This window comes from Perca flavescens, chromosome 1 (assembly GCF_004354835.1).
Source record: "Perca flavescens isolate YP-PL-M2 chromosome 1, PFLA_1.0, whole genome shotgun sequence".
Lineage (NCBI taxonomy): Eukaryota > Metazoa > Chordata > Actinopteri > Perciformes > Percidae > Perca > Perca flavescens.
The window spans coordinates 25,313,923-25,341,447 of NC_041331.1; the positions used below are offsets into that span (position 1 = coordinate 25,313,923).

At 39.8% G+C, this 27,525-nt stretch overlaps 1 protein-coding gene across 1 annotated transcript; it reads left to right on the forward strand.

The window, feature by feature from the left end:
• Window positions 1-1,540: 1,540 nt before the first annotated feature.
• Window positions 1,541-27,160, forward strand: aldh1a2 (aldehyde dehydrogenase 1 family, member A2). The gene is made up of 13 exons (XM_028592688.1): window positions 1,541-1,783; window positions 10,780-10,884; window positions 11,911-12,051; window positions 13,386-13,515; window positions 15,951-16,012; window positions 16,746-16,874; window positions 18,331-18,444; window positions 21,282-21,384; window positions 22,026-22,210; window positions 22,334-22,498; window positions 24,150-24,307; window positions 25,649-25,723; window positions 25,961-27,160. Exons 1-13 carry the CDS (start codon window positions 1,667-1,669, stop codon window positions 26,031-26,033), a joined length of 1,557 nt encoding a protein of 518 aa, XP_028448489.1. The 5' UTR covers window positions 1,541-1,666; the 3' UTR covers window positions 26,034-27,160.
• The last annotated feature ends 365 nt before the right edge of the window (window positions 27,161-27,525 follow it).

The window sequence follows — 27,525 nt, forward strand, 5'->3', positions numbered from 1 at the left end:
TCAAACCGCTCTTTGTAAATAGCCTACTGTTAAAACTTTAAATATGTGAGTGTGACTCTGAAGTGTCCGAGGCCCGCTCCATCCAACAGAGGGAGCTCCATGAATACATTTGAACTGCCGGCTCTAAAGTTGTCCCAATGTCTCCTCCGGTATGTCTTATCTTCCGTTCACTGTGCTTTGTAAAAAGGTGAGGCGACAGGCTGAGGATGGGATGTTTTGAATGCATTAATCAATGTCACCGTTTCAGGCACGTCCTCTTTGATGTGAAACAGACACTTTGAGAGTGTCGCCCATGCTGTGAAAAAAGGGTTATGTGCTGATGGAGAAACAGCATCCTCCGGGGATTTGCAAACGATTGGCCTGCATCTGTCTCCACACTCCTTTGTCCTGTCAAGAGGCTTAGATTATGAAATGTAAAATTTAAAGGCCCTTCCGCTGCTTGGGGACTACTCCTGCGCATGTTTTAAAACTATTGTTATTTCACTGAGCACTCTTTTTCTCGGGATTCATCTTGAATCCACAGTCTAAACCACATATAAACTTCTGATTTGCCTTCTCACTGTTACCTGTGGCTTCATGAATGTGCGAGGAAATGCAGATGTTGTGGATGTGTTAATACATGCGTGGATTTGTTTTAATTCCCTTAGTTTTCGGAGACAGGCTCCCTCACAGCTAATTGGTGGATGTTTATTGGGAGGTTTAAAGGAGGCGCTGAAAAGGAATTATCACCTGCAGGACAAATATCTGCCAACAACACCCCGGCAAGTAGCAGCAATCCCTCTAGTCTACATTTACATAACATCTTCTGCCGTGGGGAGGTTGTGTTAAGCAAATAAAGACCACAGGGTGATAGTGAGCCAAAGAAAGTAGTTTGACACCTTTATGTCACTTAGGAAATGGTTAATGATGGTGTAAGAATGTGTAAAGAAAAGGAAATACTAAATATGCCTTTATATGTAGGATAACTTGTTTGTTAACTATTTATTAGGCTATATATTTCAATATTAACTCGTATGCACAACATGGAGGACATTTGAATTGAATTAAATTGAACAGGAACTGATGAAGATCGTGATAAAGTCAAGAACAGGTAATACATATTGTGGTGAGCTCGTTTTGCCAGAAAAATGTGCAGACTTATTAGTGCTGCAGTAAGTTTGTGTAACTAAAGTCTGTTTCACCGAAGGGGCCCATCTATATAAACCCTTATAAATAGGTACAATGTAGCCTATGGTCTAATTTAAAACTTACAGCCTTATATTGAGTTCAGATAACATTATAGGCCTACCTGTGATTAACATACTTATCAATTCCAAACTCTTTTAATAATGCATGGCACTGTGTTTTTTTGTGTTATAAAACTATGAATTACTGTAGAAAACAGTCGGCTGTCGGAGGGTGAAAGCAGTGAAAACTAAGTGTACCGGGGGTGTGAGGTGGGTGGTGGATGTGTTTCTCCTCCTTAACACGCATGGCTGAGGTCGTTTAGCCTATGTAAATGCGTGGATTTAATTTTCAAAAGGACAGCCCTTTTCGTTGCCCAATGAAAATGAACCGCGGCTGACACCTGGCTATAAACCCAGGAAGAAACCCAAAGTCCTAATCAGAAATCTGTTGAAAAAACCCCGAGAGGCGCAGCAGGCAGACTAGTGGAGAGACGGCCGCGATGACTTCCAGTAAGATCGAGATCCCCGGAGAGGTGAAGAGCGACCCCGCTACTCTCATGGCATCCCTCCAGCTGATGCCTTCACCGGTGCCCAACCCGGAGATCAAGTACACCAAGGTCTGTTTCTCTCCACACTCTTGCCGCAGACCGACTCGCTTTGAGCGCATTACGACTCAGCTGCTGCTCGTAGCCTACATGTCTGCTCATGTTTGTATCTTTAACCAAAACTTTAAAAAACTTTTCGTGTGTCGGCAACTGAAGCTTAAGTAGCCTATCAGACCGTGTAGCTCACTCAGAGCTGGAACTGATAAACTTTTCCGGACTAAACTTTCTAACAGACCTGATACACTGACAATTCAAGTCACGATGAGTCTCTTCTCCGTCCACGTGCTGAGTGTTGCTCTGAATTAATTACTCAATAACCTCTGGACAAGATCATTTAAACTAAAGAAGTAAATAACGGACATAAGAAATTTCATTTTTTTTTTGTGTCACACTTTACTTGATTCATAAAAAGGAGATTTTAACATTTTCAAATTTGAGTCATTGCATAAACCTGTTATTATGATAAAGACTGATAATTGATTTTGCAGATAATTTTAGCCAGTTATAAGTGCCACAAAATAGAAAATAGTGTTTTTATCAGGAGGCTAAATAACGTATTAATAAGGGTGTGTCATAGTTTGAACTTGTTTAGGAAAGTGTCTTAAAATTGATGTAACACTGAGTGGACAACTTTATTTAACTATTATTATAAAATGTTGTATTGTTTTTCACACTGCACCTGACCAACATCCTTTCAGGTTATTGCATGGAAAACCAATTGATAAAATATATTTTTTTCAATTAAAGTCGCCTAACAAAGGGATATAAAAGTAATTAAAAGGAAAGGATACTTATACAAATGTGAATATTACAATATTGGAACAAAATCCTATTTCTTTCATTGTTTTTGCATTATGATTGTAACGTTTCACTTCAGCTTGGTTGTGGTATATAAAGAGTCATGCAGTTCTTAATTTAATTAATCTTTGATTGCTCACAATGATTTGAAGTAGCCTATCAGTGGCAAAGGCTGAGTTTGTGTATAAACAACACAACCCAAATTCATTCTTTATTTTTAATGAAGTATTTTCTTTCACTGACATCAGTAATTACAGCATTAAATCAGGCATTGTCTCATTATTTTATGACAGCATGTTTGTTTAGCAAAAAAATGGTTTAATACTAAAATGCTCACAGAACAAATGTGTTATCAGAGCAGATACAGATCGTCCTTTAGTTGGAAGTGTGTGGGTGGGAGAAAAGGGTTGCAGAAACAGCTGGAGAAAGCAGCTTGAGTCAAACAAAGAACTTCATTTGAGTCATGAAACAAATCATGTTGCAGATATGACTAAAAATATGCTTTCAGAGAGACCATCTGGTGAGGAAACTGTATGTAAGTCATATATTCTGGTTAAATGCTTCAACATTTTCTCACAATAAAAAAACATAGCAGTATACTATTATATAATTGAAGCAATCATCAATCAGTAAATCACATGCTCCTATTTCTCATTAAAGTGTTTGAGCCTTCACTTTGAATGTGAGTTTTGACCCATCACAAGTCTTGAATCAGTTACACACATGTTGAAAATAGCGCTCATATAAAATGCCTGTTTGGAAACATCTCTGCAATGTCTGCACACATTGGGACACCTCGAAACAAATGTAAGTCATAAGTTAGGGGTTCCTAATGCGTACTGATTCATTTTGTTTTGAGGTGTCATCTTCAGCCTTAGCAGCTAGGATGTAGCCTGCTGCAGTTCTGTTGCTACTGAATGAGTCTTTTAGCTGCAGAACAAGTGTTTTTATGATTACCAAGATGAAAGGGCACATCTTACAGTGGTCAGATTGATGATAGCCTGGTGTAAGTTCAGCTGGAGCCAGGGCCGGTTTTTAGCCTGCTATATTAGCGTCGGCTTGTAGAAATATAATGTTGGCAACTTTGGTGGTTAGTAGCCCAGAGGTTAGAAAATGGGACTAGTAGCCCAAAGGTTACCAGTTCAAAACTCTGTTGAGATGGCTCAAAAATTTGGCAGAATGACACCTGGCTTGGCAACCCAAAGGCATATAGTAGGTTTTGTTTCAACATTGGTGGAGATACATATAAAGTTGTGGGTCTGGTGGTCCTCCCCCAGAAACACTTAATTTCCTCCATTCTGCTGAATTTGTATACATCAATTTCTGTCTTCTTCTACATCAATTAATTAATGGTGGAAATGCCTTTGTTTAGCCTATGTAAAGACACAGAGCCCGTTTCAGACTCTTGTCTCTGGATGAGACTAGCTTAGGGAAGCGGCTGTACGCTGCTCTTCATCAGAGATGGAAAACCCAAACTACGGCCGAAATACATGGAGAGACAGGTCTGCTGCAGCCGAGCGCATCCATTAAAATCAACTGAAGCTGCTAAACTGACCACGGAAGCCGCGCTGCTCACCTTTATTTTTACAGAGACAGTTAGACACAGAGCTATAGACGGGTGTGCTTCAGAGCTCTGTGTGTTTGTGCCTGAACACAAAGAGAAGACGGGGTGAGCAGTGGGTGACTTTGGAGGCGGGCTGTAGGCTGCCCACCCAATTTGAAGTTAGAAACGGTACTTATTTTCTGTGCTATTTACATATTTTCATAACTTTTGATTGGGTAGGCAAGATGCACATTTGGGTGGGCTAAGCCCACCCCTACCCCTGGCTACCACCGGCCTTGGTCAGTGCTATAATAATTGCTCTGTGTTAACATATACCTCAGTGTTTTAAGTGCAAAGGGCACACGCTGCTGGTGCACCATAAAGAGGACAGTACATGTTGTATAGGCTCTGTCGTGTTAGTGCAGAGTGTTAGTTAAAGGGTTGGACACAACAGTGTACAGAGGAAATTTAGGGAGCGACTTGGTGAATTAACCTCAAGGAATTTGGTTCATCAAGTCCCTGTTGGTTTGGTGGACATAGGGGGCTGAAGGGCCCTGATTTATGGGAACCCCTGGCGTGGGCTCTGCTCACACCCTGTTCCTGTTCTCCACCCCACTGACTGCAGGGGAAACAACCAACACTGTTCGCTGGTCTGTAGGGCGTGTGGATGGAGCTGCAAGCTTCCAGACACAGATTCTTTTCTAAGATATTGTTTTTACACTAATACATTTATTTTTCTGCAACATGAAGGCAATGATAAGCTTTTCCTAACTTACATTTAAAAAAAAAGAAATAACAGAAATCTTTGTTTTGCAATGCAAAGATTACATATGAGCGACCCTGGAGACAGAGATATGGCTGTTACAGTATTATTACTTAACAGGTTTGCTTCTATAACATGACCATGTCATAAAAATGGGTTATTGCAGTCAAGGGTTGCTCCTTGTCCTTTTCACCGAGTCATGAACTTCTCACCGTCAACGACACACTGATAGTATCAGTAAAGCTATCTTCCCTTTTGTGTGCATCTGTATAAGATTGGAGTTCTTTTATTGGTCTATTGATATCGACATTAACAGAATTGGTAGTCTTCATACACCCTTTCTCTTTTAGCTAAAAGCTTGAGTAGGAAAGCTGTCTCTCGATTGTCCTGTCCCCTACCCCCACATTTCTATCGCTAGAAGGCTCCAACAGCTGGCTTACAAGACAGAAATAGTTTAAAGGTTGATAGGACCATGAAGGAAGCCATAAATAAGAGAGCCATGATAGATATTTATTGATGTTTTCTACTTGTGGTAGAAGAAGAAGAGAGACTCTGATTTATGAATAATTAAAACAAACAGAGAAACTTTTTCTGCGCTTTTTTAGTGGGTGATAATTCTGGCCTTTGTGGTTTTTCACACCATTCAGTGATAATGACTTGTTAAACCAGACACTTAGTGGGACAAATTTAACTGGGAATGGAAATAACTCTGCTGTTTTACTTAGAAGGATCAGTCTGTAAAATGTTTTTCTTTGTGTAGTAAAAAAACAGCCCGTTGTTTTTTGCCCTTGAAAGTTTCCACATTGACAAATGATTGCAGTTTAGCTGACTGATAAGAATGTGTAATAAAAACAAATCTGCTGTTTGTAGTTCCAGTTTAGTTTTACTGTTCTTTAATATAATTATATTCTTTAATAGGGTAATAACGTGGAAAATAGTGCTACAAATATACAAAACTTACAAAGACCAGATTGAGGGATCAAATTCAGTGGCCTTGTGCATTGTCTGAGTCACAGATCTCTTAATCTTATCAACAGTTATACATTTTCTTTGTTTCTTTGCTCAACTTTTGCAAAACCTGTCTGCTGAAGACCCGAGTATTTGTAAAGCAGTCTATGCAGAGACATCCACTCAGTTTGGATGAATAAGAGGCTCCATCAATCTGTCACTGATTGAGATAGCACAGATGGAGGCTCGGGGCTCCCCGATGCTAGGTGCTGTCCACCGGGGTGTAAATTATGACCCTGTCTCACTGTGTGGGTTAGTGGCCCTGCCTCGCCAGAGCCTGACCTGCAGTTCTGGAGTTTTTCACTTCAAAACCACCATCTTACTGCGATCAAGATCAAACAGAGCCAAAGTTAGGGGATACTGTGCAACTAAATGATTTATCACAACGAGCACAGCAAGAACTCTTCCCCCTCCTCCTCTGCCTTTGCTTACACAATCTCCTTGTTCGCACATACATGGCCACATACTCTCTAAAACACATCTCTTTGATTGTGACAGGGTAAGTGTGCACTGCCATTAATATGTCCATTGGTGTGAAATGCCTACTTGTGCTGCAAGTATAAATTATCATCATAGCAGACACGTCAACATCATGTCCCCTGTCTCTTAATCACTGTTTAAGGAAGAGCAGTGACAGCGAGGTTACCCTGTTAACTTCCCATACCTTCAGTCTGTGGCCCTCTTGACAAGGAACGTGTAAATCCTTACGGTGTCATTATGAAAAACACTTGGCTTCATAAATCTGTTGGAGTATAGGCTCTTTTCACCAGCGAGCACAAGACATAGCAGAGACAAAAGTGATTTTCTAGATGTTTATTTGTCTGTGGAAAAGCATCACATTAAAAAAAAAAAAAAAAAAAAAAAAAGACTTCCTTTTTGTCCACTGATCCCATGAGTAAAACAACTGTTCTTTAAAAATGTCCTTAACCTGAGATTTAGAGATAATAAGTACAAAGGAAACTTTCAAACCTCAGATGTTCCAAGAAAAAAAAAAAAACAATAGAGAGAGGAAGTCAATTTTTATTGTTCATTCATGAAAATCAAACTGTGTATCACTGTTGCCTGTTAGCAATTTGGACATTTCATCAAGATTGTAGATTAGGTTTGGATATATTTTGTGTACTTCATTTTATTTTTATTAAAGCTGAAAGGTGATATGTTTTTGATGAATGATAAGATTGTTTTCTGGCATTTTGCTCAGATATTTGAAAATGGAGGTTTTGGGATTGATGGACGCCGATTGGATAAGTTACTGACTTAATTACTGACGTAAAATATGCCTTTATGGATAAGAACCTGCTCAAAAACTTTGTCAAACTGTTGTATTCAGCTGTAAAAGCTTAATATCCCCTTTGGGGTTTTAAAAAGGTATTAATAAAGTAGCATCTATAGGCCTGGAAAAGGTTTTAATCTAAACGGTCTGATATTCCAGTGTTCAGTCTCTTTGACTACTGGTAGAAGTGCATTTCATGGGTGCATCAACAGAAAAAAGTGAATAAGAAGTTGTTTGCAATTACAGCCTTCTGTTAAATTACTGTTTCTCACATAACTTCTGAGTCAGAATGAACAACTTTAACCACTTTACCACACAGTCAGACGAGACAAAGACGTTTGCCAGTTAGTGACAGCGAGGTTGCCCTCGCCAAACCTAGAAGCGCAGGGTGGCATTGTCTGTGGGGGTGTGAATGAAAAACACGAAGGCTCCATGGTGTCAGACATGTGGAGAGGAGTAGGAGAAAAAAACACCAGCTGGTCTCCACTTTCACATGCTCTCCACTCACTTGTAACAGTAGTAATTATAAAACTTTTGAAACCCATCCAGAGAGGAAATAGAGGTCCTGTGATAGGGGAGGATATGAAACTTCCTGCGCAGACGAGTGTTGCAGGTGCCCGGGTAGGGTTTGTCTGGCTGTGGAATCTTGGCACGCGCACACACACACACACACACACACACACACACACACACACACACACACACACACACACACAATCACACACACACACACACACACACACACACACACACACACACACACACACACACACAATAAACCCTTACACTCCCCCTAAAACCCCTCTCATACCAACTCAACCCACCTCTCATTCCCCCCAAAGAACTGAGTAGCATTACATATTCATTCAGCCGTTAGCATTTGAGCTGTGAGAAGAAGCAAAGAGCCAAACAGATGTTTTGTTGGCTGCAGAAAGTATTTTGGCATTTCTTACTTCCTGTTACAGTACACTCCTAAAAAATGAATTATCCCCAAAAAATCACGCAAAGTTTTTTTAACATGAAAAAAATAAAGGACAAACATTTTACTCAGTGCATGGTTTACAAATCATAATTTTTAGTTTGTATAAAACGTTTCGTAACGGATGACTAAGATTAAGTCACCTGCATCAAATGGCCAAATTAGCCAACGAACAAAAAAAACTTTAAAACGTTTGTGTACATCCTGTTTCATCTTTTTATTATCCCCATGGTCAGGCTCTCTCTGGATGATGTGATTGACAGCTTTTGCGGAAAAGCCTGGGAGTTGCTAAATGTTTGCAGCTGCCCTGTGGCCCATGCAGTCTTGACCTATATGCTTACTGCTTAGCTCTAATCCACATCAGGCCTCCTCGTTATGCGTCAGGCATCACAGATCACAGCTTTTTGTCCGTTCCGATGCATTTTTTAATTAATGCAGCAGCACTGTTTAAAACTTTTAAAAGTTGTACTTTAAATGGTTTCATTGTGAGAGCAGAAAATAGTTTATTTTGAAAATGTTGCCATCATTTGCAGTTTGAGGACACCAAGTTAGTGCTCATTGACAGTGCAGATTGTAATAAACATGAAATAAACATGTGAATTGATAGTGACGACCCCGCAGGGAATGGGAATGGGAAACACGATTTGTCATTGTAAAATGTGCACCCTTGCACTTGCTTTTCCATTCTTGTGTTCTTTGCCCCTCGTCCAAATGATCCTAAAAGCAATTTTAAGAAACCTCGAGAGTTGATTTACGACTCAGCACTGTCATCTTAATCAAGTCTCTCAAAGGAACGAGACAAAAGTCTAACACCAGTCCGAGCCCAGAGAGAGGGCCGAGCCAAACGGCGGCTGACAGTTGTCCTTTTCTGGCCGTGATTTAGGTGGCGGCCTGCTCCACTGTTCTCGTGCTTCATCCGTTCTCCTTTAGCAGCGTCTTGTGAGAGGGGTTACGCCATGCATAAAGCTACCCATGGTCTGCATTCTTGCTAGGACTGTTGAGGCTGTCAGGGGGCTCCTGTGATTTAGGGTGCCCCAGTTCAGTGGCCCCTATAAATTTAAAAACTAATTCAGTGCTCTACAGGACTTTCTGTTTTTGTAGCTGGCCCTCTGCTCCTTATCGTTACTGACAATTTTATGAAGTGCTCTTAATGAGCGTCAGATTAAAGGTGACCTCTGATGGAAGGCGCCTAAGAACACTGTGCGGGGAGAAAGAAGCCACTCAGGCCTTGTCTATCTGTGTATGTGTGTGTGTGTGTGTGTGTGTGTGTGTGTGTGTGTGTGTGTGTGTGTGTGTGTGTGTGTGTGTGTGTGTGTGTGTGTGTGTGTGTGTGTGTGTGTGTGTGTGTGTGTGTGTGTGTGCGCGTGGGGGGTGACCAGTGCAAAGGAAACGTAGAGGAATGAGTCTGTAACGTATGGTTCTGTGGGGTGGTACACACAGATACTGAACATCTTAAATGTCTGCATGTGAGTTATTCATACACAGAGACCACATCATGAGCCTCCGAGCCGTGGGAATGAAGAGGAGGAGGGAGGTAGAGTGATGTGTTTGCTGCGGGTCCAACAGTTTTCAGACTCCCTGGCATTTTATACCAACCCAAAAGTAAACACGGGTAACAGTTTACAGCCAATTAAATAGTGCTTAAAGCCCCGCGTTTATGGAGGTAAACATGTTGGAGAGTTTAGGGAGGCTTAGGCCAGTGGGATACTTGAACCCTGCTCTCAGGTTTGCTCTCAGTGCATCTGAAGTCCTCTAAAGTAGAAAGACGGTAAGAGCATATGTATACACAGGGATTTGTGCCAGCAGATGTTCTCTTTCCACTCTATCTATCAGGCATACTGACAGCCACTAAAACAGTGTGTGAGTAGTCTTCCTAATGGATCTAAACATGTCAGCTTTTTCTTATGACTTAACTTGCGTAAGATATATTTGCCAATTTCAAATCACACCTTGCTTACCAGCGTATGAAGGGTTTGCTTTTATTTGTTTGCGACATAATTCTCAGCTTTGTCACTCTGTAAACATTTACTTTTCTTTTGGTCTTAATAGATGTTGAATATGTCCTGTTTGGAATCCCAGGCGGTTGTTTAACGGAAGACTTGCTTTAACGCATCACAGAAACCAAGCACGGCACGTGTTTTATGATCTTGTAAACGAGCAGCGATGTTGTGAAACGTGTGTCTGTGCGCTTGGGGGTGGGTTGGTGGGGGTCTGGTGTCTGATAGGGATTTATCTGCACCCCCCACCCCTTTGTCTCGATGGTGGAGCACTCCCCAGAGAGCAATGCAGGACAGGCTGGAATCTCTGTCCAGATTTCCAGAGATTCTCCCATATCCCTTACACAAGAGCCTGGAAGAGCTGGGACTGTTAGTCTTTCACAGCCTCAACTACAAGCATGTGATGAAATGATTACTTAACATAGCATAAATATTTAAAAAACAAAAAAGTTAGTCATTCTCTCACTCACATCCCACTCAAGCTCGTTTGCAAATTGTATCTTTGCAGTCAAATTAAGTCCGTTTGAGTAAGATTTTAATAATAAATTAGTACATTTTGAATTAAATTCATACAAAGGAAATAGCATTTATAATGTTGCATTCAGATCTTTCATTGCATCTGTTTACTAAAAAAAAATTTCCCGCAGATTTTCATCAACAATGAGTGGCATGACTCTGTTAGTGGGAAGGTCTTTCCTGCCTACAACCCAGCTACTGGAGAGCAGATCTGTGAGGTCCAGGAAGCAGAGAAGGTAAATACTCGACAGCATGGCAACTTAGGTCCGTCTTTTTCAATGAAAACAGGGTTATCTCACGTATAAGTATCAATACAACACTATATAAATATTCCAGATAAAAGTCTTGCTTTGCTTTCAAAATTTTACTCAAGTAGAAGTATTAGTAACAAACTGTACTTAAAATATCAAAAATAAGTACTTGTTATACAGAATTCCCCCTATCAGTGTTATATTATTTTATTATTGGATCATTATTATTGAGACATTAACATGTAAGCAGTACTTTAATTTATAGTTGGTAAACATGGAGCACATTTTAACTACTTCATATACTGCTGAGTAGTTTAATCAATAACAATGCATCATATTTTGTAAACTGATTATATGTTTTGTGTGCAAGATCTCAATCTGAAAAGTAAATAATTGTAGTGAGATAAAAAGTACATCTCCCTCTGAAATGTAGTGGAGTAGAAGTAGAAGTATAAAATAATCTTAATTGTACTAAGAATACACTGATTGAGCAAATGCATTTACTTTCCACCCCTAGATAGTTTGATATAGGGCTGGGCGATATGGAGAAAATCAAATATCACGATATTTTTGACCAAATATCAAGATATCGATACAGCAACGATATTGTAGTGTTGACTAATGGAGCTTTCACAAAATATTTACACAATGATATTTTTGATAAATAATCATCAGTAATGTTGATATAATGACTAAGTGGGTAAAGGCAAATAATAGAACACTTACAACAGTCTGGTAACTTCAGAAAATGACATAACTCTACTGTAATGCAGCCTCTAAAACCAGGAAAACACTTATGTCATATCATGATATTATGATAACCAAAATCTAGTCTCATATCACGATATTGATATAATATCGATATATTACCCAGCTCTAGTTTGATAATGAGATTAAAAAAAGGAAAAGTAGGCTAAATGAAGTTATAAAAAAATAACATTGTAGAAAATATTCACATATGCCACTGGCATCTGGATCAGGTTAGATAATTAATGTTTCTTTTTTTCATAGGCTGATGTTGATAAAGCAGTGCAGGCGGCTCGCCTTGCCTTTTCTTTGGGCTCCGTATGGCGAAGGATGGACGCATCTGAGAGGGGGCGTCTTCTGTCCAAACTGGCTGACCTGGTGGAGAGAGACAGTGTCAATCTAGCAGTAAGTTATATTGCTATGTCTCTGAATTAATTAGTCAAAGTAAATAACTTTTGAGTGAGGCTATTTGCACCCCTGGTACAATTAACAGTGTATGCTAGCACCCCTGGTACAATTAACAGTGTATGCTATTTGTACCCTGGTGCAAATAGAAGTGCTATTCGTACCCTGGTGCAATTATAAATTAATGCTATTCGTACCCTGCCGGTGCACACAGCAATGTGTTCTATTAATACCCCGTCTGGTACAAATATCAATGTATGCTATTTGCACCCCTGTGCATTTACAGTACCTTGGCATATATTTACACACAGTTATCCATACTACTCATGTATTACACCTTTTTGGAATATTATTGCCCTGACATTCTTACCCTAACCATAACCAATCCCACTCCTCTTGCCTAAACCTAACCAACCCAACCAGAGCAGGCATATTCATGAGTCTTCCCCTACCACCCTGCAAAAAAAAAAAAAATTTGCGTTCGCGGGCCCTGACTTGCGCATTTGCATGCAAATTATCCAATCCAAATTAAAAAAAATAAGATCACCACACAGGGGAATTGAACTCCAAACTCCCATACCAAAGGTAAGCATCCTAACCACTCACCTAGCAGTTCTTTCAGGAAGTAGAACAACTGTTTACCACTTGGTTTCTTCAAGCCTCGGTTGCTAGGTAACCATGCTGTATACAAAAAAATAGCTACTAACTAACAAACCAACGGTTGTATGCTTTCACTGAAGACAGAAAGCGCAACTGTAGTATCCATTTTCCACTAGAACAGCACTGTAACTGCAGATAAACTGTATAACAATTATTCCTTTGTCTCTTTATTTCATTTTACACCACTTGCCCCTGTGTTTGAAAATACTCACAAACTTGCTTTGTATGGGGCAATTATTGTAGCAAAACTATTTACAAATGTGTGTGTAGAGTTGTGTAACTATATCTCAATCTGTAAGTGCGTACTCTGTTTTGTCTACACATTTACAGATTTATGTACACATTTACAAATCTTAATACACTTGCAAATGTAAATACAGATTTTTTGATTTTTTTTTAACGCATTTACAAATCTGATTACGCACAAACAGGTTGAGATACAGATGCACAACTCTCCACACACATTTGCAAATAGTTTTGCTACAAAAATGGCCCCATAGATTTGCCTTAAAGAGAACATAACTGTTACTTAGGGACTGTATTTGTAGTTTAGTGTTATCTTAGTGTCAAATTTCACCCACGGGAGAGTGTAAAGAGTGGAACAGTATGGAATTATGTGAGGATCACAAGGTTATATCACATATTTTTTAAACCTCTCCCCCGTCTCTCTTCAGACTATTGAGTCACTGAACAGTGGGAAGCCTTTCCTGCCCACCCTGTTTGTGGACCTCCAAGGAACCATAAAGACACTGAGATACTTTGCTGGATATGCAGACAAGATCCACGGCACTTCAATTCCAATGGGTAAGATCCCTCTTTGAGAGTTTGAGACAGCAGAGTTTAAGTGAAATGGACAAAGGGCAGAGTGGTGTTGGGAGCTAGCTCGTTATTAGTTGGGCTGGGTATCAAACCAAAATACTTTGAGAATCGACTTAATTGTGTCTTCACTAAGTATTAAAAATGATAGTACCAAAAGTTCGTTTCTTGGTCAGATTTTGACGATCATGTGCCTTGATTTAAATAATAGTTTTGTAAATTTTTCACAGACACATTCCTTGTACAACAGTTTGTTATAATCGTGTATTAACATGCTCCAGGGATGGTACCATTTCCCGAGTTGGGAAGTTGGGAAGTTGTTCTTCCGACTTTGGTGTGTTCATAAGCTTTAAGTTGTAATGTGGAAACAACATGGACGCTAAAAAGTGGTTGTGTTGTATTTTATTGCTCAGAGCGTTAAAACAGCATCTTGATAGCTGTTTCCAGTATTTATTTCCTGTTTAAAGCTTTATATAGGTGATTTGTCCCAGATTTGTTGCTGCACCAGTACATTTCTTAAAACCACTAAAATATTGCTTTACCTGACTTGTTATCATGGTTAATGCTAATAAATAACTTTTCTAACTAATCTAGGTCACTTTATGTGGACAGCAACTTGACGTGGACGTGACTTAATAAAAACTTTCTTCTATCAACCTAACATTTACTTTTTTACTACGAAAATTGTGTACCATTTTCGCCAACTTTCCGAATTGTTCACGGAACCTTTTCCAGTTGGGAAATTTTTTTTGCAATTATTCTGACACCACATGAATGCAGCATTAGACAAACGCAGATATGTGCATTTTAAACCTGTATAACTGTTGTTGTTTTTTGCCTCTTAGGGGCAGTGGAAACAAGCTTTAATATCCCCTTTTACGTTGATATGCCAACTTGGTAGCAAACCGTTGCTTATTAACACATGCAGCAGTTATGGAGCATCATTAGTATTTGGAGTTGTGTTTCTGTCCACCTAAAGAATGTGAGTCCAGTATTCACTCTCTTTTAGCTCTGTTTTGGTATCAACTTCTGAGGGGGAAATCTGACTCTTTAGCTGCTAAATGCTCCACTATCACTAACTAGTTACTAACTGTGTCTGTCTGGCATATTTAGTTGAATGAAAAAAAAAAAAACACACTTTAGTCAGCAAAGTAAAGTATAAAATTGGTGATCAATCCAAACACTAACCATTATTGCCTCAGTAAGGCAGTTGAATTTGGGAGGGAGGAAGAGGGGAAAGTTGGCTGCCTGTTTCAACTGGAAGCACAAAAAATCACAATAAGGGAGAGGACATGGGAAACCTCCTGATACCACCGTATTGTCTCTCTTAAAGCTTCTCTTGTACGCTGCTGCCAAACCAACCGCAGTGTGCATTTTGCCAGGGTTTTGGTTTAAGCTTTATTGCTCTAGTAGACTTTCGGAGGAAAGAGGAAATAAACAAGGGTATTCCTGTGGTCCTGTAGGCTGTCTGTGAGTGAACGTGTTGGTTCACCTGTCAGGATGAAGTGCAGGATATTTATCATCAACAGCCCCTCAGCATCTACCCGTCTTGCACGGTATGCTGATATTATTGTGTTAAATTTGGATCACAGACAGTGTGAAATGAATGGGGAGTGACATTATGTGGAGCACCTTTGGCTACACAGTTTGGTATAGTTTACACTGCTGGTTCCAAATTGAAATATAAGTCATATTGCTTTCAAACAAACCTTGCAGATACTTGAGCTTCTCCTAAAAATCTCATGTCTAATAGGTTTATAGTTTCATTCTCCAAACAATAACAGTTTTGAAAGACCCAACATCCACTTTGGAATTAAGGAAAAAGTTTGACTTATGAGAATCTGTACTGCAGTTTTGCGTCCACTGTCATACTTCTGCTGCATCCCAATGAAATTATTATCTTGGCTTGTCATCTACCATTGGTCATTTCAGTCCAAATGGAACATGAGGCAATGTTTCAGCAGCTGACGACTGTTGTAACAAATCTATATACACATTTCTCAATATCAATTGTTTTTGTGGAGAATGAAAAAGCATGGCACACCCTCACTAAGTACCTCCTTTTACTTAAGTAACACAAGAGGAATGAGCAAACATTTCCAGCATAACACCCATCTCTATGACCCAAAACAGTTACACACATGCCTGTGCTGTAGGAGGCTTGAAACAAAATGTAATCTCTCACTGGGGTAAAGCACCAGGAATGTTGCGTGTGGATTCATTTACAAATTAACATGTTGAGTCAACAACACTGGGGGTATCAGGTGGTAACATTTTTCATCTGTGTATTTCAGCCATTTTACAAGCTTTAAAAAGCCAGAAATAAATTACCCTGTTTTCTTTTTGTGTGTGTGTGTGTGTGTGTGTGTGTGTGTGTGTGTGTGTGTGTGTGTGTGTGTGTGTGTACGTGTGTTCTTCCACAGATGGAGAGTATCTGACATTTACCAGACATGAGCCCATTGGAGTTTGTGGACAAATTATCCCAGTGAGTATAACCCTTCCTACATGTGACATGCATGATGGATACAAGTGGACATAAAAGCTTGGAGGGGAAAAAAAAACAGATAACAATTAATTGGCTGAGTTTAAAAGAGATGTCATTGGTTGTTAGTCTGGCCTGTTTGTAGAATTACAATCTGGATTTTCCAGTAATTTCCTAACAGTCACTGTTTATATGTGTGAATCCTGCTGGTAAGCCCACAAAATGACGATGCTAGTGAGAGTGACTAATAGAGAACAAGAAGTGAGATGCAGAAGAGCGAGCTGAGGGATTTAACATAGTGGGTTTGAGGAAAAGAGATTGGTGAGAAAAGAGGAAAAGATCAAGGAGAAAGAGACACTGTTGATTGTGCAAGAGTTCAGAAAGCGTGTGGTTCTGTGTTGAGCCCCATGGGCTCCTGTGTAAAGCAGAAATAACACAGGCCTGTGTTTTTTACAGTGATATGGGTCTATTGCACATGTGTTGCAATTTCCCGGCTTTCTCAGAATACTGTGGGAAGAGAAAAAATACTGTACAAGTGCCGAGAACATTTTCTCACTTGACTATGTTTAGACAGAGTGAAAATGAGAGTAAGTGACTTAAGAGCGATGAGTTATTGAGCTTGACTTGTGACCACCCAGTGTGTCAGTCAGATGCATGATGTCTTTTTCCTGTGTGTGTGTGTGTGTGTGTGTGTGTGTGTGTGTGTGTTTTGTGTGTGTATGTGTGTCACGCACAGTGGAACTTCCCTCTGATGATGACCGCATGGAAGCTGGGTCCAGCAATCGCATGTGGAAACACTGTTGTCCTTAAACCTGCTGAGCAGACACCACTCACCTGCCTCTACATAGCAGCTCTCATCAAGGAGGTAAATGACAGAATCTCTTTGCCAACCACACATGTGTTCACGAGGCAGTATGCCAACATTTTGTTTGGGTAGTCCAAAGTTTATTTGAAAGGAATTTGGTTAACTCGTCATTATCGCATTTTGATAGCCTTACAGACAACACATTTGTAATAGTTAAAGGGTCAGTTCAAATCTAATATTAAAACTAATTCAATCAATTCAGATAATTATATTGGGGCTATACAGTCTTTGTTTATATCTAGTTTCAACCAGCTGCTACAAATACGTAACACAAAAAGTAGCTAAAAGTTAGCACAATGGCTAACACCTTATAAAGCTTAATCATAATATAATCCTAAAATAGTGCTTATAGTGCTTATATGGGTCTGGTTTAGTGCCAAACTGAACATTTTAAACCAGGCACAGACTACTTAACTGCTGAATGAGTTGAATGGTGATGTGAAAAAAGTGAACAAGCTACTTAGTCAGTGACTTAGAATCTTTAACTGGCCCAAACAAAACATTTGGAATCAGCAAAGTTTAAAGTCAATAGGAAGATAAATATCACTGCATACACATTTCAAAAGAGTAATGACACACAAAGCCCAGGACGAAATATAACTGTCATATAAGCACATGAAATACGATTTTAGGTAGCTTAAAGATTTGATTATTTCAATGCTCTGTCAAACCCACTCTCCCTTGACGGAGCTCAATCCGAGGGGTGGGATAAATGGTTGTCTTTCAAATTCCCTCTGCACGCAATAGGATAGCGCTACAACCAGGCAGAGCAAGGAAGAAGGTAGAGAAGCTAGTTGATAGATTAAACTTTTGCCGTATCCGGTCGGCAAAATTCCGAACACATCTTCCTTTTTTAAGAATGACTTCAGTGCCGTTCTTTGTTCTTTTCTCAAAGAAAAGCTTAACTCCAAGTCTTCCAGAAGACCACTGTTCCCAGCAGCAGCAGACATAAGCCCGCCCACCGACTCTATACACGATGTGATTGGCCTGACCAGAGTTTGGTTTTTCCAGCTCGCAAGTCAACGGAGAGTGCCTAGACCCCCCCCTGGCTGCAAATTAAATTTGCTGCTGCTAGGGTGCGTCTAGAATTCTAGGCTAGGAGTTCTGTGTAGCAGTGCATTGTCAATGTCAGTAGCATGAGGGTTAGCGAGTTGTGTAAAATACGGGTAAACACATGAGTAAGTTAAACAATATAGGAACAATGCGGCATGTTAATGTAAAAAATAAACTAATCACGTTGTACAAATCTCAGTCTACACATCCTCCCTGTCTCCCCACTGCCCTCTCTGTCCTCGCCTCTTTCTGGAGACTATCTGTCCGTCGCCTTTGTCTTTTTGATGTTCTCTGCTGGTAGGGAGGTTGGGTTGGGTCTGGATTCCCCCACACTGCCTGTGGTTTTGCTTGGCTCTGCTGTCATCTCCACTAAAGCTGGTTTCCTCTCATATTGTTTTGACAGGCCGGGTTTCCACCGGGAGTCATCAATATTTTGCCAGGATTCGGGCCAACGGCAGGAGCTGCGATTGCTTCGCACATGGGCATAGACAAAGTGGCTTTCACAGGATCAACCGAGGTACTTTTCTCTAATAGCGTGGCTCAGATCAACAGCTGCCTACTGCTCTTGCTTTGCTTTTGTCAGCTAACACAGTGACACAGTGACCAACATGTGCAGAGCATAAGAGCAGGCTGGGTAATTAGGGGACGTTGTGTGCCTGTATTGAAGTCTAAATGACAAACAAATGGGGTCTTACATAAACTGTGTGCCCTGTCATTACTTCTCATGACAGGGGGCTCTGATTTTATCTGGCACACATGCACATATTTGCGCTGTCAAGAGTAAAAAAACACATCTCTGTGAAAACACTGCCGCATTTTCCTTCTGCTCTTTGCTGTATTAATTCACCTTCTCAGCCATTGAACTTACTACCAGGATAAACCCTTGTAACTTTGCAGAACACGGGAGCCGTTAATGGAAAGCTAAAGCATCAAGAACCTACCATGTTAGGTGTTGAGCGCTTGGAGGTGTTGCGGTCTGAACACATTCCTCAGGCAAGAGGGAACAGCCAGAGTGACAGCAGATTAGTTTTTACTGCAGATCATTTATAAACATCTTTTATTTCTAACTGCAAGCTAACCCCTCTGCTTAAACTATTTACATTAGAATTTATGTTTCGATGTGACCAGCCTGTATTTCACATGTATCTTTAGTAAATGAGCCAGGTTTATGTAATGTTCGGATTAGCCTTGTGGTTTATGGAGATGTCTGTTTTGTCTCTGATGGTGTGTTGGAGAGGCAGTGTGTATATGTTGTGAGCAACCTCCGATAAGCCCACACAGGTATAGACATCACAGATTACTGTCCCTGATGAGCCAAACAGACACCGTAACAAAAGCAAAATTAGACAGCATGATTAGAAATATATATTTATCCTGTGTATGAATGGCACTAACATTATGTCTTTATGATTTTCCAGCACAGTATAACCTAAAACATACATTTTCCTATTCCAATCTCACACACACAGACAAACCCAATCAGTGTGTGCACGCGAGCTTGCATAAATGCACCTTCTAACACAAACATCTTCTTTGTTTTATCATCTCGTCTTGATTGATCATTTCCTTTGTGAGTGGCCCATTTTTTTTTTTTTACTAGTTTTCCTGTTATTTCATGTGATCTGGAGTCAATTACTGAGAGAATGAGCCAGTGCTGTAAGAGACTTCTGATGCCCAGACAGTGAGTCACCACACTGTAGTAGCAGTGGTGGGGGAATACTAGCCACCACAACATCTCCTCACAGGGTGGAAGGTGGTGTATCTACAGGTGGATTTTAGGACCACAACTCATTCTCAAACTCACTCACATGTGGCTGTGACTCCACATGGAGGAGTCTCACAGCCCAGCGTGTTTCCTTTACCCATGAATAAACACACGCTAACCTCCCCTTAGTCAACCGCTTTGTGTTTCTCATCAAAGACAGACAAAACACATTGAAGCCAAGTATTGTGTTGTTTTCATTCAGCTTCGGTACCAGCCACAGCACAGCATTTGATTCTGTTCTATTCTGTTCTGTGTGTCTTAGACACAAGATAAGATGGAAGATGAGTCTTTTCCATGTTGGAGGTGGGGGCTTTTCGGTTGAACACCGAGAGGGTATTTTTCCACTTTGGCTTGTCAGTTCTCTCGGAAAATAGGAATAGGAACAGGAAGGTGAACACTTTGTTTAGGGTGTAAGGTTAAGAGGGAGGTGTGTAAGATTTCTCAGGCTTGTTATCTTTGGAGTTAATACAATATTTCACAACATGAAAAAATATCAGTTAAAGCAGCTGATTAGTTCCACTGTTGAGACTCAGTAGTAACTCATGAGAACATTTTTGAGAAAATATCAGAGAAAATATCTTGAATGAATGCAAATTACGATGAATGATGAATAAGGGTGGACTTATAATGATCACATCATTACCAAGACTACCATATTCTATCAATTTTAAAGTCAAAATTCAGCAAATCTATTTGACTCCTGAAACATTGTTGAGTTGTATTATTAATTACAGTGAACCTCACGTCTGCTTTCACTTTTGTTACTGTTACTTCAACGTTCTAACACATTGACATTGTGTGGAAACAAAATACATACTTTTCTGCTCTTACACTGCCTCATTATCATGACAATGTCATAACATTGTAATGAAGAAAAAATGAATGCAGATGTGATGTTCACTGGGATTGATTGCACAATATAAACAAGTCAGCTAATTTATTTTCATACCATAAGAAAAATAATGAAAATCAAAGGCTACCAGGAACAGTAGAAAAAATACCTAAAACAATCTAAAACGTTATAGGATGTGTTTGAAAATGGTCAGCAAAAATGTAAAGTATACTTGATTTACAGTAAAGGAGTTAAAATTTGCAAAAACACGTATGGTCCTTTTAAAATGAGTTGTGATTCCTTTTAGTGACCTTAGCAAGCAATGCTGTTCTTAAATGTTTTATTTATTAGTCTTCATTTGCTTACGTCATATTAAGTAGAAATAGGGATGATAAGAAAAACCACAGAAAATCTCTTTTCGTCTTAAATATTGACACACCAGACTGGATTTCATACCGCCATCAGATAGTTACATCCCCACCCACCCACCTTGTGGTTGCTTCTTCCTGCCCGTCATTAGACATCAGATGCTGTTCCCGGCTGAAACATCATTTTTTGCTGTTGCTGTCTCCAAAATCCTGTAATAGATATTCATTCTGTGTGTTTGCACAACTCATGTTTCAGCTGGCCCACCGGTGCATTCCCTGTTTGGAGCTAACCAACCTCTTTAAGCTATTTAAGGGCTCCAGCTGATTTACTGATCTGGCTGCAGGTCTGCATTTCTGTGAGTAAACCCCAGATCTGTTTCCTTAACTAGGTCGGCAAGCTGATCCAAGAAGCAGCTGGGAAGAGTAACCTAAAGAGAGTGACGCTGGAGCTGGGAGGAAAGAACCCCAACATCATCTTTGCAGATGCTGATTGTAAGTTTTCACGTAGCCTAATGTTTTATTCAGTGCTCCATTTACCCATCATCCTCACTAGGTTGTCCAACACTATCAATGTTTTGTTTTTCCATGTGTCCCATTCTGAGGACCTCCAGTCTGTGGATAAACACACATGGACTGAGATTCTTAAAATGCTTAGAAGCTTTGTAGTGCTATGAAAACCTGTGGATGGATGGGTTTCATATGTATTCTAAGTGGCTCACCAAACGGGGGGTACCAAGGCTTTCAAATGCTTTCAGCAGCCATGAGAGGGGCTCCTAAAGGCCTGTAAATCAGGAGAATGGACCCTGACTCAGTCGGGTGCTTCAACCGAGACCCATAAATCACAGGGGTCCGTTAACCCTTCGTGCACAACAGCAGGGTCCTGTCTCTCAGGTGTCAGATATCAGTTTTGCACAGGATAGCTCCAATAAATATTTGGGCAAATTTTGTAAGAATATACTACACACACATTTTTTCACAAAATGAAGTTTTTGCATGTAGATGTGATAATTTCCGTTGACATTCAATTGTGACTCATTTCACTTTTAAGAAAAAGTTAATATTTCTTATTTAATAATTAACCTTTAAAAACCATTTTATCTAACTATTGATTTACTAAAATCTCTTTTCCCCAGTGGATTTAGCTGTAGAACAGGCCCATCAGGGCGTGTTTTTCAACGCAGGCCAGTGCTGCACGGCAGGCTCTCGCATCTTTGTGGAGGAGCCCATATATGATGAGTTTGTTCGGAGGAGTGTGGAGAGAGCCAAGAGGAGGATAGTTGGCAGTCCCTTTGATCCCACCACTGAGCAGGGTCCACAGGTGAGGTCAACAGATCTATAGCTGTACCCCCCTTTTTCTTTTACTTTCAAAATTTCTCTATCTTTTTTATTTGTCTTCTCTTGTCCTGGCCTCCCATATAATGTCCGTCCTCCACCTCCACAGATCAGTCGGGAGCAGCAGAATCGTGTGTTGGAATTTATCCAGAGTGGTATCAGTGAAGGAGCCAAGATGGAGTGTGGAGGCAAAGCTCTGGGCTTGAAAGGGTTCTACATTGAGCCCACTGTTTTCTCTAACGTGAGGGATGACATGCGCATTGCCAGAGAGGAGGTATGATTATAATAAAAGAACACGGGATTTTGAAAACTAATACCTGTGTGAAAAGCAGTGGTGGAAGAAGTACTCAAGTAAAAGATATAAAAATATAACTATATAGCTATATATCTATATAAATATATAGATATAAAAATACTCCATTCAAGTCAATATCCTGCATTTAAAACTTTAAAGTATTATCAGCAAAATATACTTAAAGTATCAAAAGTAAAATTACTCGTTATGTAGAACCCATTTAATTTTATTGTTTACATATAGCCCCTAAGCAGCCGTTAATGATGTAGCTGGTCGAGGTGGCGTGAATTTTAACCACATACTAAGCTGTTGGGTCTTTTAATAGCCCATAAAAATGCATCATATTTTATTTGTTGATCTTATGTATTGTATAATCTGGACATGCAGGGTAACTAGTAACTACAGCTGTCAAATACATGTGACAGTACAGTAATTCACTCTGAAATAATGTTTGTGAAGTAAGAAGTAGCATGGAATTGCTATCCCCCACGCGGTATCTCCCACGTGCCGGATGTCCCTTTCGTTATCAGAGCTATCGAATCTATCGGATCTGTTAGAGCTTAGATACATAGATAGATAGATGGATGGACTTTATTAATCCCAAACCGCCCACGATGGCTGTGATTGTTTTAAAGAAATACAAACAAGCCTGAGCTTTTTTCACTAATCCCAAAATAGAGTCAGACCATGCTGCAGCACTGATACAGCGCTATCGAGATAGGTCTGGCAATGCGAGATTACCCTATCTTTAACCCTTCACACCTCTTTATATGTGACCAGTAGGGTTGGGTATCGGTTGGGTTTTATCCATTACCGGTGCTTACTCTGTATTTTTTAAACGGTTCCGGTGCTTAAACGGTTCTCGCACCGGTACTTAAAAAAACAAAATGAATGGCAACGCTGTTTACCAGCCTACTTGATATGCAAGATTTGCAGTTAGCATTAAATTACTAGACTTACCTGAAGAGGAACGGCTGTTGTCATCATCATCATCATCATCTGTGATGTCCACCACCACCACACTGGCATGGCGTGGACTCTCTTCAATTTGTCCGGTGAGGCCGACACTGGCTGCTGCTGTTGAAGTGCTTGGCCTTGCGTCACGTAGGTTATCAAACACGGTGTATTGTTCGGCTTTTAAATAAACTCCATGTGTCGCCAGATGATTCATCAAATTCGACGTGTTACCTCCCTTGCATGACATTGGTTTAAGGCATCTGTTGCATGTCGCAGAGTTTGCATCCTTAGATGTGAAATGCAGCCAAACCTTGGAGCGTTTTGCCTTTGGCATCTTCATTGATGCTCTCACTATCAGTTCTAATCAACAAGTGTGCTGAGTAGCAGCACTGACGTCACTAAAGTTGACGCCGGAGCACCAGGGGGCGTTAAAAAAAAGTCAGGCACCGAAATGAGGCACTGGAATTTTCGTTGTTATTCGGTCTACTACCATTTATGTCGGAACTGGTGCCCTATTGGCACCACGTTTCAGTACCCAACCCTAGTGACTGGTAATATATAAATATATATTTGTATATATATATATATATATATATATATATATATATATATATATATATATATATACAAATAAAGTAAATTAATTAACCTGCATATACCTATCTGTTTACAGATTTTTGGTCCAGTCCAGCAGATAATGAAGTTCAAAACTATCGAGGAAGTGATAGAAAAAGCCAACAACACAGATTACGGTTTGGTTGCTGCTGTATTCACCAACGACATCAACAAAGCCATGACCATATCCACAGCCGTGCAGGCTGGCACTGTCTGGTAAGTTTCGTGCTGTGTTTCTTTAGCTGCAATCAATAATATTTTTCATGTGGGACGTATCAACCATTTCAGACTCTGGCATCCAGAAACTGTAAATTGGCAATGTGCCACTTCACTATCATTACACAAGCCACAAAGACATGTTTTCCTTCCTTTTTTTCCACTTCTTTCCCTCAGCTCAGACATTTGAGATATAAAAATACCGAAAGCAACATGCCAGTGCAAGACAACAGCGCAAAATGTAAATTGTAAATGTAAACTGACACCCTAATTTTATAATTTGTATAAATGAAATGATCGTTAAGTGTTAGTTCTTGAGTTCACCTAAACTTGTTTTGTTTCTTTTGTAATTATCTGCAGATGGCTATGAGTATGGATAGAGTTATAGCTAACATACAGCATCTGCCAAGAATGTTTCACCACTTGTCATACTTGACTGCAATCTTCTAGCTGAAGAAACATTTCTCTACCTTGTCCTTCATTCTTGATGCCGCCCAATCACCACCCCACTTCTCTTCCTCTGTCGAGGGTTTTGTTTGGACTTTGAGAAGGACCAAACCTCTTTTTTCACTGTTTTTCTTCCTAGACAAGAGGAAATTATGATTCCCTCACAGCTGATACTGACCACAGTAATGTAAAGATATTTGGCATTGACTTCAGACTACCAGGAGTCGTCTCCTGATCTTATAGATATGACTTCCATGACGTCTGTTGATGGCAGCCTCATGGCGATGACAAGACTCCAGGAAGTTACTAGTCCCAGCCAAGAAATGGTCCGGCACTTAACTCCCTGTAACACAGCAACATGTTGTTTTTACACTTACTACACATATGTCGAACAATTCCTTTAATCCATCAATGAGTAAAAAGGTTGAATCTCAATGTTTCAATACAAAGCACCACATTTTCTCTCTTCCATCTCCTCCATGACCTGACCTCAAAAAGCTACATTTACTTAGTTAGAATCTTTGTTCCTCTAATTTTTTCAGACTGAAAAATCTTTGTCTTCAGGCTGCACCTTTCCAATTCCTTTGATCCCAACATTGTCCTACTTCTACTCTACCTCAGCTTCAATCTTCTTAGCATCCATTTACTCTTTCCTTCCCAGGCTTCTGCAGCTAGTAAATTCACAAATATACAACCTTTCAGCTGTGTTTTCTAAACAAAAATGGAATTTTGTTGTTAAATCCAGAGGGTTTCAAGAATAGCAACAATGATAACAATGAATCAGCCTACTGAATGCAGCTTTAATACTTTGGGACAAAATTAAGCAGCATTTTACAATATCAAAACACAGGAGTCAAACGTACAAGAGTGATCGATGTTTTGTGTATTTCCCAGGATAAACTGCTTCAATGCTCTCAGCACACAGTGTCCATTTGGAGGATATAAAATGTCTGGCAATGGACGTGAATTGTAAGTATGACTTCACTGCATGCCCCCTGAATATAACTTAACCACAATATTACTTATATTGACTTTGTGTTTTGAAAACCTATTTTCCAAAATTGCTTAACATTCCATAACTCTGTCTAAGAGGATATTGCAATATTTTTGCCTCAAGCAGTGTTTACACTATATTTCAATGCTGCTGTCAGCGTAATAGTTTAAACAAAATAGGCAGCGTTGTAATTTCCTGTTTTTTGTTTTTAGGGGAGAAAGCGGCTTGAAGGAGTACTCAGAAGTGAAGACCATCACGATGAAGATGGTCGCCAAGAACTCTTAAGGTAGCCACAATTTCTTGGGGAGGAGGTAGCGTCTTCCTCATCACTGACCCGCCTCTTGTCAGTCCGTCCACGGTGGCAAACGACAATTACTATCAAAACTAGTTATCTCCACGGTAACTACAGGCTGTGTGTGACCACTCACTGCCCTCCCAGTTCCTCCATCAACTCTGCAATGCTCACAACGGACAGTCAGCTAATCCCTGTCCAGCTATCTCCACCTGCCTTGAGTTTGTGGACTCTCTCCAGTCTAACTGAGTACCACTGAACTAGCCCCATAATGTATACCTCCTCCACTAACTACACTAAAGCACTCACAGAGACGATGGGGAGGCTGTTCTGACTGCAAACCCCAATAACAACACCCCCCCCCACCCCACCCCCGAGATGCTGGATGCTCAGAGACTCAGTCGCCCGCACTTGCAATCAACCCTTTACTAGCAACTTGTCATGTGTTGGGAGGCAGTTATTCTTTGTACTGTGCAGTATGATTGTCAAAAAAACCTCATGTTTCATTTTCTTGGTAGAATTTATGCAAGCATGTCAGCTCATTCAAGAACACTGATGTTGTCAGCCTCAGATATGAATGGATGAAATGTTTATTCAGAATTAAAATGGATTTCTAATTGTCTTTGTTTATATTTTAGCTTGTATGACTTAACACTGTATGTCAACCTTTGACTGATGTAAACGTGAAGATTTTAACCTCTTAAAAGCATTTTACTCTCACCTGCTAAAAGAGGAGTAGATGTATTTTCAACATTATGTAACTGATTTTCATTGATGTCCATCTATGTTTATGTTTATACTATCATATGCTATAAAATTATAAAATGACCATAGTTTTTTTTTTTCAGTAAAAGCTTTTTTACTGGAAAATAGCTTTTTGTTTACTACATTATTAGAATTTTCTCTCAAGAGGTCACACAATTTAAAGTTTCATTCATGACCGAGATCTTATTCTACACATCTGATATTAATCAGTTGGGAGCTAAAAAAAAAGTGTGCTGCTGAACCTTACAGACCTGGGTCAAACACATTAATTATTTAATTTGTTGTTTTTGAAAATGCTTGTATTGATGCATCTCGTTTGGAAACCAACTGACCCAAAGAAATGATTTAATTGAAATATTAGTCCACGTTGAGCATATTATTTTACATTACATTTTAATTTCTGAAGTAGTACTGAAATACATATTTAAAAAAATAAGTGGTTATTAATTCTCAGACAGTATTGGCTCCACCTACTGGGCAGGTAGACTCATGACACTAAGGTGATATGCCTTTTATACAGAAGCCATTTTGACATGTAACAGTAGGAAAAGCGTCAATACAAATAATAAAATTAGTGGTGGCCGAATTCCATTTATCTGCTTTGGATTCAGGATCCTGGTATCGTTAATTTTATTAGTAACACCTGTGCTTTTCCTACTTTTCCTATCAAACTGCAATTAACAAGAGGTCAGAACAGCAACAACAAAAATCTCAATATTT